This window comes from Mesoplodon mirus (assembly GCF_964341445.2).
Source record: "Mesoplodon mirus genome assembly, chromosome: 6".
NCBI lineage: Eukaryota > Metazoa > Chordata > Mammalia > Artiodactyla > Ziphiidae > Mesoplodon > Mesoplodon mirus.
In genome coordinates this window covers 4,963,446-4,978,466 of record NC_138982.1, presented here as the reverse complement: position 1 = coordinate 4,978,466, position 15,021 = coordinate 4,963,446, and the positions used below count along the sequence as shown (strand labels likewise).

General features: G+C 47.0%; 1 protein-coding gene across 5 annotated transcripts in view; it reads right to left on the bottom strand.

The window, feature by feature from the left end:
* Window positions 1-3,289: 3,289 nt before the first annotated feature.
* Window positions 3,290-15,021, bottom strand: part of ARMC8 (armadillo repeat containing 8) — a 104,179-nt gene continuing 92,447 nt past the window's right edge. For 4 of the 5 annotated variants that reach the window (XM_082625942.1, XM_082625943.1, XM_082625946.1 and 1 more), the window contains 4 exons: window positions 14,028-14,123; window positions 9,601-9,673; window positions 8,101-8,194; window positions 3,761-3,935 (listed from right to left, as the gene is read on the bottom strand). In XM_082625942.1, coding sequence (XP_082482068.1) covers window positions 3,902-3,935; window positions 8,101-8,194; window positions 9,601-9,673; window positions 14,028-14,123 — 297 coding nt within the window. In that variant the 3' untranslated portion in view covers window positions 3,761-3,901. Of the gene's footprint in view, window positions 3,936-8,100; window positions 8,195-9,600; window positions 9,674-14,027; window positions 14,124-15,021 lie in introns of all 5 variants that reach the window. The other variant, XM_082625944.1, reaches the window with a different exon arrangement.

Below are 15,021 nucleotides of genomic sequence, written 5' to 3'. Positions count from 1 at the left end.
CACAGGTGCTGTGTGGCTCTGGATGAGCTGCTTGGGGTACACCCAGCTGACAGCCATCTAGTCTCCCTGGAAGCTGGAGGCCACACTCCCATCACTGGAGAGATGAGACGTGATAAATGGAGTGACCAAGGCCTCTGAAAGCAGGGGACAGAGAAGAGCAGGTGGGGGAACTGCCCATCTGTGATGACCTTTCAGCCTCCCCAGGAAGCGGCTGGGAGTGGCGGGGCTGGGACGGGAAAAGCAGGAGGGACGCTAGGTGATAGGGCTGGGGTGGGAGGTGTGATGACACGCTCCTTCCTTCTATTGCACGGTAGGGTGTTTCTTTTCTCAGAGTCCAGAAGGTTCCTGGCGGAAGGAATGGGACTAGAGCAGAGGGGGAGGAAGAGAAGTGCTGTGTGGCTCTGAAGGAACTGCTGGGGGTACACCCAGCTGGCAGCCATCTGGAGGAAGGCTGAAATGTCTGCTCACTGTCTTGAGGACGGAACTCCTTGGCAGAGACCCTGGGCCTGCAGGATGGGTGCCATTTTAGGCGTTAAGGCTTCTCCTGGGTGTGAGCGCCTGACAGGGTGGAGGGCAGGCCTAGCCCCACGAAGTGAAGGACGCGGCTTAACTGGCTCAGGCCCTCCACTCAGCCAGGGCTGCAGGGAGAGAGGGAGGAAGGTGGCTCGGTGGGTCCCAATGTGGCCATGGCGGGGGCTCCCTCCGCTTCCCCTGAGGCCAGGTCATGGAACAAGACTTCCCTTGTGCTGGGAACTGACACATACCTCCCTGCCCAGCAACCAGGGAAGGTCAGTGAAAAGGAGTAGGACTGGGAAAGCACCAGCCCCTATCCCAGGTGGCGAGGTGTCCGGAACCTCCCCGTCGGCTCTCCAGCAGGATCTGGGGTCAGTCTCCCCTTCCCAGGCCTCGCTTCCAAGTTTCCCCTGTGGCGGGGGAATCACCTCACCATCTTCCTCACACGCTCTAGGGCAGGCGCCCCTGATTCTCTCTCCGGTTCTAGTGAGGCCAAGAGACAGGAGGTGCGTCCCTACACTTCAGAGACGGGGAAGAGAAGGTGGCGCCCAGTAAATGCAGGGCGCCTGTGCAGACGGTCATTTGCCAAGCTCCAGGCTTGAGTCCAGTGGGTGGTGGCAGGGGAGGAGTGGCATAGGACGGAGGGGGTAGTCCTGGTGGCTGGAAGTGGCCACCTGTAAAGACCAGGAAGAGGGGGCCGCAGACCGCTGCAGAGGCCCCCGGAAGCTGCAGTTACCCTAGGGCGCTGGCCCCCCACTCTGAAATGCAAAGTCACTTCCCAGCCTCTCATTCACCAAGAATCTCAGGTTCCGAAAGCCAGTACACATCATCTTCTAATGTTTCCTAATGTTCTAGGTATTTGGAAAACAGACTCCTTTTTAGAAGTTGCCATGCTTTTTTCTTGGCTTTTATTAGCATGTGTTAAAATCATATTATCCAAACACTACCAGAAGAACATGTATTGTTCTGCATAAAGTGCTTAAGGAAAAAAATGCAACTTATTAAATTGGACATTCTTTTCTAGTTCATAAATTTTGGGTTACAATCAGGGCACAAAAGGAGAAACAGAATGCAGTATTAGAGAGAGCGAGAAGCTTAGTTAAGAACTTGGGTGGAAACACAAGACCACGTCCCATTCCTCCCACTTCCTTGCTGACTGAACACTGCACCTGCATAAAGCAGCAAACAGCTTTCTTTTAATAAATACATTTTCCTTCATTCAACTCAGAAAAGTTAATCATAGTAAAGCACTTTTTCTTTGACCATCTGTTTATAGCCACAGGCAAGATTTATCCACAGAGTTTACGTGTGAAAGTGTCATTTCATTGGGCTTTCCACTTTCCAATGCTATCTGGGCTCAAGATTGTCTCAGCAATTCACTATTGGTTTATTTATATTTACCTGGTACTTTAAATACCAACTCTATAGTGTTTTGTGTTACAAATGCCAACCAAGGATATTTTTGCAGTACTAGAAATGTCAATGAGTGGGCCTAAGTAAGGCTTTTTCCCCAATACACTCCATTTTCTTTAAACTGGCTTCTGCACATTAGCACTCTGATGGTTGCACAAAACCCAAGTTCCTGTTGTGACAGATTTTTAAAGCGGTAATGTTCTGAAAAAATAAAAACTTGGGAAATCTCTGTGTTTGAATCTTGGGTGGTCGTGTTGAGAAAAGAAAAAAACGGCATTAAATACACTTTAAAAACATTCATTTGCAATCAAACATATTTAACTCTTCCAGGGAAGGAGCAGGTTGGTGATGAGGTGCCCCGTCAGGAGTGGCTGGTGGGCTGGGGAACCCATCGGGTGCACGCACTCAGGGCAAGCTTCTGGGCCGCAGACCTCGCTTCCTGGCAGCGATGCCTTTGAACTTCGCAGAGCAGAGGGAAAAGCGAGGCTGGCTGTACCTTCAAACAGTCAAGAGCAACCCCGTTGAGTTCACCTTGAAGCGGACCCAGAACTTGGAGCGTGTGCCAAGCTGAGCGCTGCCGAAGGGCTAAGCAGTAGTGGCTGGAAAAGGCGGTCATCTGCGGTCCTCCTGGGGAGACCCCCTTCCCTTCTCTCAAACGTCAGTGCTTTGGGCTTCATGCAGGAAAAAATCTTAGCCGCGTCGCTTACTAAAATTTCCATCTCATTTTACAAAAGCACACTGAATAGCAGTCCTGAGTGACAAGTATATAGAATTTGCTGAGTATATAGCCAAGAGAAAAACAGCTTTCTAAACTATCCTGTTCTTTGCTTCTTCCTACAGATGCGTCTATAGGACGTTCTTTAGTTTCACAGTGATATATGCTGTTTCAGGAAGCACAAGGTGATCGGACTTTGTTTCCATGAAGTGATGACCTACTTTAGTTGGAGCTTAAGGTTCCATGACTGGTTCTAAATCCTGCCATATATTGCTATACCAGTGACAGGATTTAGGGCAGCTGGGAGGCTCTCGGTGCCCAGTTCCTGCCAAGCATAGCCCACCAGTCATGGCTGGGCATTCACTATCAGTAGTTATACTTCCCTTTGATGTTTCAAAAAACCTATGGTGTATTTGTCGCCTCACTCCACTCCACCCTGTCCATCTGACTTGGAAGCCTGAGAGCTTATTGAACTAGGCTGAAAAGAGGCTCTGTACCTGCTGATATTGACGGCAGTATAAGATGCTAGCTTACTATTTTGCACAGCACCATATATCGTGCCTGTTCTTCAGGCCAACTATAGCCAACCTTTTCGTTTTGTTTTTTTCTTTTTTTGTTTTTTATAAAGAAAATCTATGTAAGTTGAGGTTCAGAAATGCATATATTTTTTACTTACAAATATTCATCTGACCAAAATCCAACATAACCTTTATGGAACACTTAACAATCGTTTTGTTTTTAAAATAACATTTCATTCAAACTGTATATAATTCGGTAAAGATTTTTATACAGCAAGCAATGCTTAAACCCTGGAAAATCTGTAGAAAAGAGATTTTCACACAAAATAAGAAAAGAAAACGTTGAGGTATCCCTCACACACACACGTCCATTCATCCCGACCCACGTGCACGCACGCGCACACGCACACACGCACGCACACACAGCCATTCTCACTCACAAAGTGTCTGCAGCATAGGCAAAAACTTGTAGGTCCAAAGGAAAATAACTGATTGTTCTAATAAAGAGTCCAGGTAGCTCGGAAAGAAACAAAACAAAACACAACAGTCCTCTGAGGAAATTACTACCTCAAAAAAATGTTCTCAAGGTGAATTTGAGATCTAAGCCTACCAAATTGCTTTTGCAAAACAGCTCCCTGCAGTCCAAGGTGACTTGTGCAAATAGAAGGAATCAAATGAGGCTAGTTCCTGTACTTCCTTTAACAAGGATGTGGGATGCTCGCAGGCGCCCAGGGCGTTCCCATCACGCCAGGTACTGCTGCAGTGCCATCTTGGCCCTGCAATCACAAAGTTCCTGTTAGACGTCAGCTCAGAAGTGTAATTAAGGTAAAAAGCCCATGGTTCAAAGATGGTAGCTGGGAAAGTCTAAAAAGGTAGGTCCCCCAAGGGAAAGGGGGAAGCCCAGCGGGACACCTACCGTAAAGGGCAGAGATCTGTGGTCAGTACACACGTCAAACCCATGCTGGCCACATCCTCTTCCTGTGGTCCTGCTCTTGTCCTTATAGCTGCTGCAACCCAGTGACATTCTATAATTTTCCTTTGTCACTGGCATATAGTTGTGATGGATCTGGGATTCTTGACTTTCTCCTATTGCCATGCAGGTTTTATCTAGTGCTGCAGGACACCGGGGAGGACACTGAGGGTTCTGGGAAGCTAAGAGGAACACTGACCCGGGAAGAGGTGGGTAGGGGCTGATTAGAAGGTGCGTGGGAGGGGCAAAGAGCTCCTGGGATGAGGCTGTCTGGTGGTTCAAATGCCTCAGAACTGAAGAAGGGAGGTTACAATTTTATCCCATTCTTCTCATTAGGCCTGATAACACTGACTGATGTGGGATGTGGCTTATTACAGTGATTAGGGAAAAAGTGAGCTGGCTGGAGAGGAAAAGGCGCAATGTGGGCAATGCCTTAACCTATCCTGATCCTTATTAAAGCGCCTTCCTTTGAGCTGGGACTCAGAAGGCCTCCTTTACTCTCCCATCATGATTTGGTAAAGGCTGCAATTGTGGAAGTTAGGAAGTCAGGTTTTGGCAATGATCTCCCCTTCTAAGTTATGGAAAGAAAAGGTTAAATTTTTCTGTTACTATTAGCTGATGAAAGTATACCAAAGCAGATTGGGCAGCGATAAGCTGGACTCAAGCGCAGTTTCTTTGCTGCAGTAATGGATACAATCTACAGTTTTAAAAGAGGCGTGCTAAGGGATATTCTTGCAATTATTTAAGACTCTATTAAGGATGACAGCTGCAAATAGTCCAGTTCATCAGAACAGAAAGCTCCATACAGACCACTCCAAGTTATGAGCAAGTTGGGTTCTACAAGGTCGTTGTGTTGGGAAATAAGTTTATGAATAATGCCACAGGATACCTCTTATTGACCATAACTTCACAAACCTGAGGCCCTCTGAGGCTGGGGTGGAGAGGCCTAGTTAGCAATAGCTCCTCATCTGTAAGTGTCTGAAAGTCAAAGGATCACAAAGCCTTAAAGACAAAGAACCTGAAAGATGTTGTCTTTAGGTAACAGACTTTACTATAGTGGGAAAGCCCACATGAGGGTCTCGACCAAAATTCTGTATTACTCTTTAAAATCGTCAATTCAGACTCCTTCTGGATTTTTCTAAGGGTTTGGCTATATCTGATTATATCGGACCTCAGAGACTGTGCCCTCATTATCTTTCTGCTATCTATTAATATCTAAGGAGTCTTTCAGATGGATGGTTTTGTAGGCAAGGTCACCTTTCCTTAAATGGACTGAGGTAGAGTAGCTCAGACCTTGACCCTTTTAATGGAGTTTAAGAACTGCTGACAACGTATGTGCCATAGAAATTGGGGAAACAGTACCAGATTGGTCTAAGCAATGCAGGCCAGGGCTTAAAACTATCCCACTTCATGCTGGTGAGGCCTCTTTCAAGGCCATTCCAGAGATGATTTTAAGCAGAACTATTTTAATTTCTGAACAAACACAAGAAAAGAAACCCAGAGAATAGTCTGGCTCTCGGCCAGAAGAGACAGGCTGACAGAGCCTGTCATTTAAGCCAGCAGCTGTTACTACTGCTGTGGAGGTAGACGTGAAGGTTCCCGTCCTCAAGGTACAGCTCACATCCCACCTGCAGCATGTGGCCGGCCTGGACTTGCCTTTGATGGAACACTCATCTGAGCAGCAGGGTGGGCTGCACTTATTCGGGGATTTGTCTTTAACCCACTGGATGGCGAGCTTCAGGGAGGAAGGGGCCCAGCTCTTTGGGCTCCATCCGCCCCTGCCATTCACTTGAGGAACAATTAAACAAGTGCCTCTTCCCTTCTGTGGAGCAGATAAGCAAGCTGATAGCCGTAACACCATGTGTTGTGTCCTACGGGAGCACAGAGGGGTCCCTAGCAAAGCCTGGGGGCCAGGGTGCAGAAGGATCCAGCAAGACTTTTCCACGGAGGCGACAACCTGATTTGAGTTTTGAAGGACGGATGGCCATTGTCCAGGCGTCCTCCGCCCTTGCTTTCAGGACACCTATGCGCCCAGGTCTCTGTCTGCCTCACTGGGTGTTCGTCCTGCTCCTTTGCTGGACCTTCTTCATCTTCCCCTAAAGGTGGCGGTGGGGTGTCCCAGAGCATGGTCCTTAGCCCTCCTGTCTTCTCTCCTCTCGTTTATTCTCCCTAAGTGACTTCAGCCAGCTCCAGGGCTTTATATACCATCCCAATTCGTATCTTCAGCCCCACTCCCCTGAGTCCCTTGGATATCTAATAGCATCCAAAAGTCAGCACACCAAACAAGAACCCTTGATTCTCCCTACCCCCACCCACTGCTCTTCTATTCTTCACCATCTTGGCAAATGACCATCTTGGTAAACCCTCTATTCAGTTGCTCAGGCTAAAACTCTAGGCATTTTCCTTTCCTCTCTTGCTTTAACATCCTACATCAAATCCATGAGCACACCTGTTGGCTCTACCTTTAGATTAAATCCTGAATCCAACCACTTCTCAATACTCCCAGCACTACCACCTTCATCTCTTATCTAACACGACTGTAACGGCCTTTAGCTGGTCTCCCTGCTTCCATTCCTGCCCTACTACAGACCGCTCTCTACACAGCCACCAGAGCCATCTTTTAAAAATTTGAACCAGATACTGTCTCTGCTGCTCAAAACTCTCTAATGACTGACTCCCTATTAAAATCTGGATAAAATCCAAAGTCCTTGCCACAGTCTACAAGGCTCTTCAGTTGCTCCCACTGCCTCCCTGGGTCCATTTCTTACCAGTCTCCCCCTCGCTCATTTTTCCCCAGCCCCACTGGTCTTCCTGCTGTTTGTTGAACATTCAAGCTCATTCCTGCCTCAGGGCCTTGAACCCACTGTGCCCTGTCTGGAATACTATTCTAAGCATCTGCCTGGAAGACTGTCTCATTTCACCCAGGTGTTTGATCAGATGTCACATCCTCGGAGAGGCTGGGACTAATCTGTACCACAAGAAGCTCTCTTACTCTCCATTCCCTCACCCTTGCTTATATCTTCGTAGCACCTCTCATTATCTGCTATCATATTACATATTCATTTGCTTATTGTCTGTCTTCTGTACGAGAATGTAAGTTACATGAGGGCAAGGATGTCATCAATTTTATTCACCCTTATATCGCCGATGCCTGAAACGATGCCTGGTAGAGGTCGGTATTAAAATATATATATATATTTGTTGAATGAATGGGGATTCAGAGGCGAGGGGACTGGGATGGCAAATCAGATGGAACAGAAGGCGCGAATGCCTGAAGGTGTGATACTGTAAGAGGGCAGATGTGGCTGGAGCACAGGGTGGGCATGGGGGAGGGGCAGCACAAGGCAGGCAGAGCCAGACCATGGAGCACTCTGAGCCCTGCTCACGAGTGTGGAGAATGAAAGTGAGCTGGAAAACGAAGGCTGTGTTATAAGAAGGGTCCACAGCCGGGAAAAACAACCTTGCCTATCCTGAGCTTAGAGGGGTCTCTGACTATGACTCTGGCCTCCCCCAGGAAAGCTGAGCTCGCTGAGGACAGGGACTCCTTAGTGGTCACTGCTGCATCCCCAGCAGCCAGGCCAGGCTGGCACAAGGCAGGCGCTCAGTGAGGCTCTGAGCTAATGAATGTTTTTGTAATTGGCCTTCATTTCTGCTCTCCAAAAGGCCACACACATTTCTATTCTAATGATCGAGGGACTGAAAGGGAATGACCTCTGGATCCTCTCCAGAGCCCCACTCAGGTGGCCTGGGCTCATGTTAATTCAGAGTAAGATGAGAATCTTTAATAACCTGCTAATTATTACTTTATCTCTTACTCAAATGTCACACAGTTGACTCACAGATTATTAAAAAGGGAATCCAAGAATCTAAAAGATTTTGCGTTTGGCTATGTGACTTACTAAGCAATTCAAACCCTGTCATAAAAGAATGCAACATACCCCAAAGCAAGGCCCTTTTACTTTGATACTCACTTGTCACAAAGATTTGAATCTGGTGACTGACTCAGTTTGTGCAGAATATCTACGATGCCCATGTCTCGTAACTTATCCTGGCGTTCCTGTGAGCCTGAGAGATGAAAGCTAGCAGGTTACTGGGAACGTGGCCCAGGCGGTTGCTCTCCTGGATGCACAGCCAACAGTCTGCAGCCTTACCAGTGGCCTCTGCCCTCTCCCCTGCCACCCCCTCGCCCTCCACTCTCCCCAGTGCAGCCAGATCCCCTCATGCTTGGATTCTCCAACAGTGCTCTAACTGGTCTCTCTGCCTCTTGACCCTCCTTCCTGCAGTCCATCCGGGGTTCTGCTGCTGGATTAATTTCTCCATGGACCACAGGGTCAAGGTCAGCTTCTTCAGCCTGGCACGAGGCCCTGCCACCAGGCCCCGTCTTCATCACTTCTTTCTGGACATACTTAGCCAGGCTCTTCCTATTCCAAACCAGTCCTGTTCCCCCTTCCACCCTCTTCCACCCTCCTCTGACCTCCCGGCACCTCCTGCTGCCTCTTAGCACGTGGCAGTTCCAGCCCTGCACTGCTGTGTTCTATCTTCCAACTAGACTAGGACCTCCTTGAGGGCCGCTTGCTTCCCTGGTACCCAGCTGTTACTTGGTCTCTCGGCCTGCACGCTGAATGCAGTTTTTCCTCCTTCCACTTTGTTCTGGACACAGTGCTAAGGAGGGTAATTCTCCTGGATTTTTTCCTCCCCCTCTGAAGAGCCCACAGTGACTCACTCATGCGTTGACCTCCTTGAGACCCAGTGAACCAGAATCTCTCGAGGTAGAGCCCAGAAATCTGCGTTTTACAAAGTTCCTCGAGTGATTCTCACGCAGCCAACCCAGCACTGAGACCCACTGCTCTCCTGCATGTGTTCACTACCTTAGCTGTACATTGGAATCACCTGGGCAATTAAAAAAAACACTTCTGTCTGGAGACCATCCCCCGACATTCTGATTTAACTGGCTGGTGCAAAAATCCCTGGGTGATTCTAATGCACAGTCAAGGTGGAGAGCTATAGGGGCCTCCTCGCAGACTGGCTGCCCCACCAGGCACAGTAGTGTGTCTCTCCCTTCTCACCAACGCACCCTCTTCTCCATTAAGCTTATCTGCCTGTCGTCCTTCTATATGCTGCCCCTGCTCACAGTGAAAGGCCGATCCTCCCGCCCACCCTCACCTCTCATCTTCTTCAAGTGCATCTCACCATCCTCCTCCTCAGCCCTCTCAAGGACAAGGACTGTCACTCATTTCCCTAGGGTCTCCTCCACCCTCACGTTCAGTAATCTGGAACAGTGCTGACTCCACGGTGGGGCTCAGTGTTAACTAGACCCACGGATTCTCATTCATACCAAGGTGACACGGTTGGGGACTTGGGGGCCAGTGAGTGGTGCCTCTACCCAGGATTTCAGGGGCACCTGATGCCTTTCCTGTGCAAGACCTTCCTTCCCATAATTTTCTTCAGAACAAATCTCACCAATCTCTTACCTTCCTCTTCATTCCATATGAGGTTTGATATACAAAACATAGCAGCAAGCTGCAATTTGACATGTGAATGACCCTATTTGATGCAGAAAAGGAAACAAAAATAGAGGTAATCTCATTTGAGGTAATTTTTGGTAACGTACCACAGGCAATTCCAATAGTCTAAAAGTTTGAAGTAGGGACCTCAAACCCAAATGTCTTGAGGGGCCACAAAATTAGTACTAATGGGTGAACAGGTTGGGCTATAGATAAGAGAATGGTAGGAAATCCAGCACACTGGGGAGTGAAGCCTTTTGCCAAGACAGTCACACTCAAATTTTAGAAACCCTCTGGCTGGCCAAACAAAACACCTCTAGGCCCACAGGTGCAGTCTGCAATTTATCACTCAGCCCATACACACAGGAACACCGGCATATGACAAGTCTATGCTTTTGACTACGCTTTCTCTACAGCAGGAAACATTCAGGGCCAATAAACTGAATGGATGTGCACTTAGTATTTATCTCTTTGGCTACTGATTATCTGATTCAAAGTACTCTTGTTTCTATAGGCACATCACAAAACACTTAAGTCTCTACTATTCTTAAGGAGCCTCCTATTCTCCTGAAACACACTTCTTGTTTATTGCTCTTTATGTACTGAAAGTACAACCATTTTTGCTTAAGTTATTATTTGTCCATATACAGTGCTTTCTCCTAAATGAAAGAGGACCCAGTGGTAAAACAACGATTTTTTTAACGGAAGTACAGATTTACAATGTGGTGCCAATCTCTGCTGTACAGCAAAGTGACTCAGTTATACATGTATATACATTCTTTTTCTAATATTCTTTTCCACTATGGTTTGTCCCAGGAGACTGGATATCGTTCCCTGTGCTATACAGTAGGACCTTGTTGTTTATCCATTCTAAATGTAATAGTTTGCATCTACCAACCCAAATTCCCAGTCCATCCCTCCCCCTCCCCACTCCCCCTTGGCAAACACAAGTCTGATCTCTGTGTTACAGATGATTTTTTAATTGGTCAATTAAAAAAAGAAAGTCCCCACTACACTTAAATTAACTTATGCATATCTGTGAAATACCATGACACGATATATGCTCAACAGTTTCTTGAAGGCTGAGACAGACTCGTCTTGCCATGTAGAACTATATCTGAACTAAGCAGAGACAAAGAAAAGCACATGCCTTCCTTCATGAGAATTCTATGGTTGGTGATTCTTTTTCCCTCCTACCTGCCAAGATTTTTAGAGAGCTGTGCAGTTGGGGCTCCACTAAGACAAAACAGAATAAAATGTGTCATCTGCTCCCAGCATCAGGCCAGCAATGAGTATTTGCTGAATAAATGAACTTATTTGTAATACAACAGTAAGTATAAGTTCATCCATCCTTCACTCAATAAACATTTTTTGAGGAAACAAATTGCTGTGATAGGGAAGACTGGAGGGTGGAGGGGTGGGAACCTAATTTTAAGTGAAATGGACAGAAATGATCTCTTTGAAGGAGGCAATATTTATACAAAGGAAGAATAAAAAATAGGAAGAACAGGAAGGTGCCAGGTGTACAAAGAGCAAGAGGTACCAAGAGGGAAAAGTCTGCGAAAAGGTTTGAGGTAAGAAGAAACTGTACAGCTTATGCGTATTGAGAAGGAAAATTACAGTAACATTAGTTCAGAGATGTAGGCATGGCTAAACTGTAGGCCCTTGCAGGCCAGAGTAAGGACTGATTTCATTCTGAGTTGATAGGAAGCCCTGAAGGATTTAAGCAGTGGAGGGACAACACCTGATTTACATTTTTAGAAGGTCACCCAGGCTGAAGGGACTGGAGTGACAGTGCTGAGGTGTCTGGGAGGCTGTTATGGTCAATCAGGTGTGAGAGGCTACGGCTTCAACTAGGGTGAGAGCAGCGGCGACAGAAAGACGTCAACAGCATCCAGAGTGGCTAGGGGACGGGCTAACAGGACCTACTGATAAATTGGATTATGAGATGAAGGAGCTGGAGAAACAAAGACTGACTCCTTGGTGTGAGTAACGGGTAGATGGCAGAGCCACTCTGCTCAGATGGAAAAGGTCAGGAGGGGAGAAATTTAGGTTTAGGGGAGATACTTAAGAATCGATTTTTAAACACCAACCTCAAGAGGCTTCAGACAGCCACAGAGAGATGCTGAGTAAGCAGGAAGATATACAAGTCCAGAGTTCAGAAGAGAGGTCTAGGCTGGAGAATTCCCTCCGTGTGACCCTCGGACCTTGCTCCCCTACCCCCTCCCGCCCACTAAGAAAAGAACCAGCATTTGTAAAGCTGTAGACACCATCAGGGAAGCTTGTTGTCATGGCTTTTGAAGGCCAGTAACCATTATTGTGGTTGTGTTTTGTATTGCTTGATACCATGACAGTGTAAATAAGATAATGCCTAATCTATTTATCAAAATTGACTACTGAACTGGAGCCCAGAAACCAAACAAACAATAGAGATGACAGTAAAAGCCATGGGAATGGATGAGATTCTCTAAACCAGTGGTTCTCAGCTCTGGCTATACCGAAGGACCACCTGGGGAACTGTAAAAAAAAAAACAAAAAAACACTGATGCCCAGGCTACACCCCAGAACTATTAAATCAGAATCTCAGGAGGAAAGGGGCAAGGCAACAGTCTTTGAAAGATTCCTCCACCATGCAACAAAGGGTACGAACCATCAATCTCAAGAGTACATGTGGGAGAGAAAAGATAAAGGTCCAGGGCTAAGCAGGGAGGCATAATGCAATGGAAGCCAAGAGAAAAGAATGTTTCCAGGAGGAGGAAACAGCTGTGCTGAAATTCACTATAAGTGAGGAAAGTTGAGGAGAGAAAACCATCCTTTGGACTTGGCGTAATAGGAGGTCACTGGTGACCTTAACCATAACAGTTTCAGTTGAGCAATGGGGTTGGAGGCCAGATGAAGTGGGCTGAAGAGTGAATTTAGTGGTGAGGAAGGAGACAGCACGTGCAGAAGATGCTTTTAAGTCTGGCTCTGAACAGCAGCAGAGAGATAGGTGTACCTCAATGGGTATGGGAAGTCCAGAGAAACTTTCAGAAGATTACAGAGATACTATGTGGATCTAGTATTGGAAAGATAAGGGAGTTCCCGGTTGAAGCAGTATGGTTTTCATTCAACAAATACTTACTAAGCATATACTAAAGGCCAGGCACTGTACAGGGTGATGATATACAATTGTGCACAGAACTGATACAGTCCTTACCCTCAGGGAGCTTACAGTCGGTAGGCACACAAACAAACAACTATATGTTGCGATAATTGAGCTAAGTGCTCTGAAGGGAGCACTTCACTCAATTATGCCGTAACAAGGAATAACCCATGCAGATGAGAGCCCACAAGGAAGTGTTAGCAGAGCTAAGATCTGAGAGGTGAGAAGGCATCCCATGGGGAGAACAGTATTCCAGGCAGAGAAGCCAGCATGTATGAAGGTCCTGAGGCAGAAAAGAACATGCATGGCCTCTTCCAGGAGTGGAAAGAGGTCAGTGTAGTGAACAAAGGGAAGAGGGGAATGAGAGAAGCTGGGGGATACAGATGAGTCAGGTCATGTAGGACTCCACAGGCCATCAAAAGGGGGGATGGATTTTATTCAAGGTGTAATAGGGAACTGCTGAAGGATTTCGGCTTCTATTCTCTTAGTAAAACAAAAGGTGAGTTAACCACTAAGAGTGATGAGGGAGATAGAGGTGAGGTTTAAAGAATGAGGAGAAAGTAAGAACCTATTCTTCTGGAGAATGGAGGCACCAGCTTGCTGGAGAATCACAGGAGGGTACCAGGCAGTGCTGAGTGCCCATGTGGGTTTTGTAAATGTGAATTTAACATGAAACCAGTCAGCCCAGTTCTGTGCCTTTCTCTGCAGTTGTTAACTCTGACAAGGAGGCAAAGAGAAGACAGGTTCATCCACGATTAGGGTTTTGCTAGGAGACGCCGACAGAATGAAAAGAGGAGGGATGTTTGATTTCCAGATTTGGGCAATGGGCAGATTCTGGTGACGACAAGATCCCAGGTACGGTCATGGCAGTAGGTGGCTGAGGTGTTTGCAAGGGGGTAGCAGATCGTGATTGAAAGCAGAATGATCAAAGAACGAGAGCCAGAGATACCAGAGGCTAGAGGGTTCATCCGCATAGGACTGAAGCTTTGAGAGGGAAGCTTTGGGGGCACTGAGAGAAGGCCCAGAGCCCAAGTTGTCACTGTGTAAGAGGAAGGCAATCAGACGATAGGGTGGGCTTCAAGAGCCTGGTGTCGTTTTCCCCTTCAGGATGGAGGAGAGTTTCTGGAGTCTGTTACAGAGGAGTCTATTCTTTGTTTAATCTTCTGCACAACGTGTTTTGAGCTCACAGTGCTACAGTACTTGCCTTCTAATGTGCAGCTAGTGTAGAGCCATGAAAGGGACAGAAGCCTACCATGTAATACTTGATCTTCTGCAGGATGTCATCGTTGGTCATAATAAGTTCTTTTGCCGTTGTCCCATCTGCTATGTTGGCTAGGATGCACAGTGTCTGGAAAAGAACAGAGGGCCAGCGATCAGGAAAGCTCTGAAGTCCCCAGACTCAAGCTCTCTCAAGAACTTAGGCAACTTCCCATCTGAAGTACATGGCTTCTCACAGGTTCCACTCTGAATGCCCTGATTTCTTATCTCATAACATCATTGCCAACAAAAGTAACTACACCTAAGGAAAGTCTGCATTAGCTAAAACAGAACCCAAATGTTTCAGTGGCTTCTTTCTGGGCATAAACCATCACTGCTAGGCAAAGGCAGCCATAGCTCATGCTATCACATAAATCAAAGGGAAAATGTAATTTATTATTATTTTCTTGAAAATTTCATTTTTAGGAGAAGCTCTTGCTATTAACCCACAAGGTTTCTTCAAAGAGGTAGTCTCTTTGGTAGAAACTTCAAAGGTGTTATAACTCCCCGCTACCTCCCCTTCCAAATACCACTTGCTTTCAAGCTCATGACCTTCTGGATCCCCGTCCACTAGCCACATGCAACGAGGACCTCTTGACTTTTTTGAACCCTACTGGAGGAACAGAAAGGGAAGCAAAATGTGTGAAGGAGCTTCGTCCAGGCTGGCCTAATGTGGAGGTTAGAGGGAGCCTGTGCCAGCTGGCAGGACAGTCCCATCATGAGGACAATCACCATGCTGGTACTGGAGGAAAAGACTGGTCTTGTTGGCTGTTACATTCTCATAGCCAGACCAGCAAGAGGCAAGGATTAAGGTAAAAGTGAACGGATGGTGACAGGGATACTGAGCCAGTGACAGCCCTAGCGGTTCAACAAACGTTGGCCGAGCACCTATAATGTGCATGCACTCCGCCCACTCCACTGGGCAACAGGCTGAGATAGGAATAAGACACTCTCCCTAACTCCAAAGCCAGCGCACAATCACATTTCAC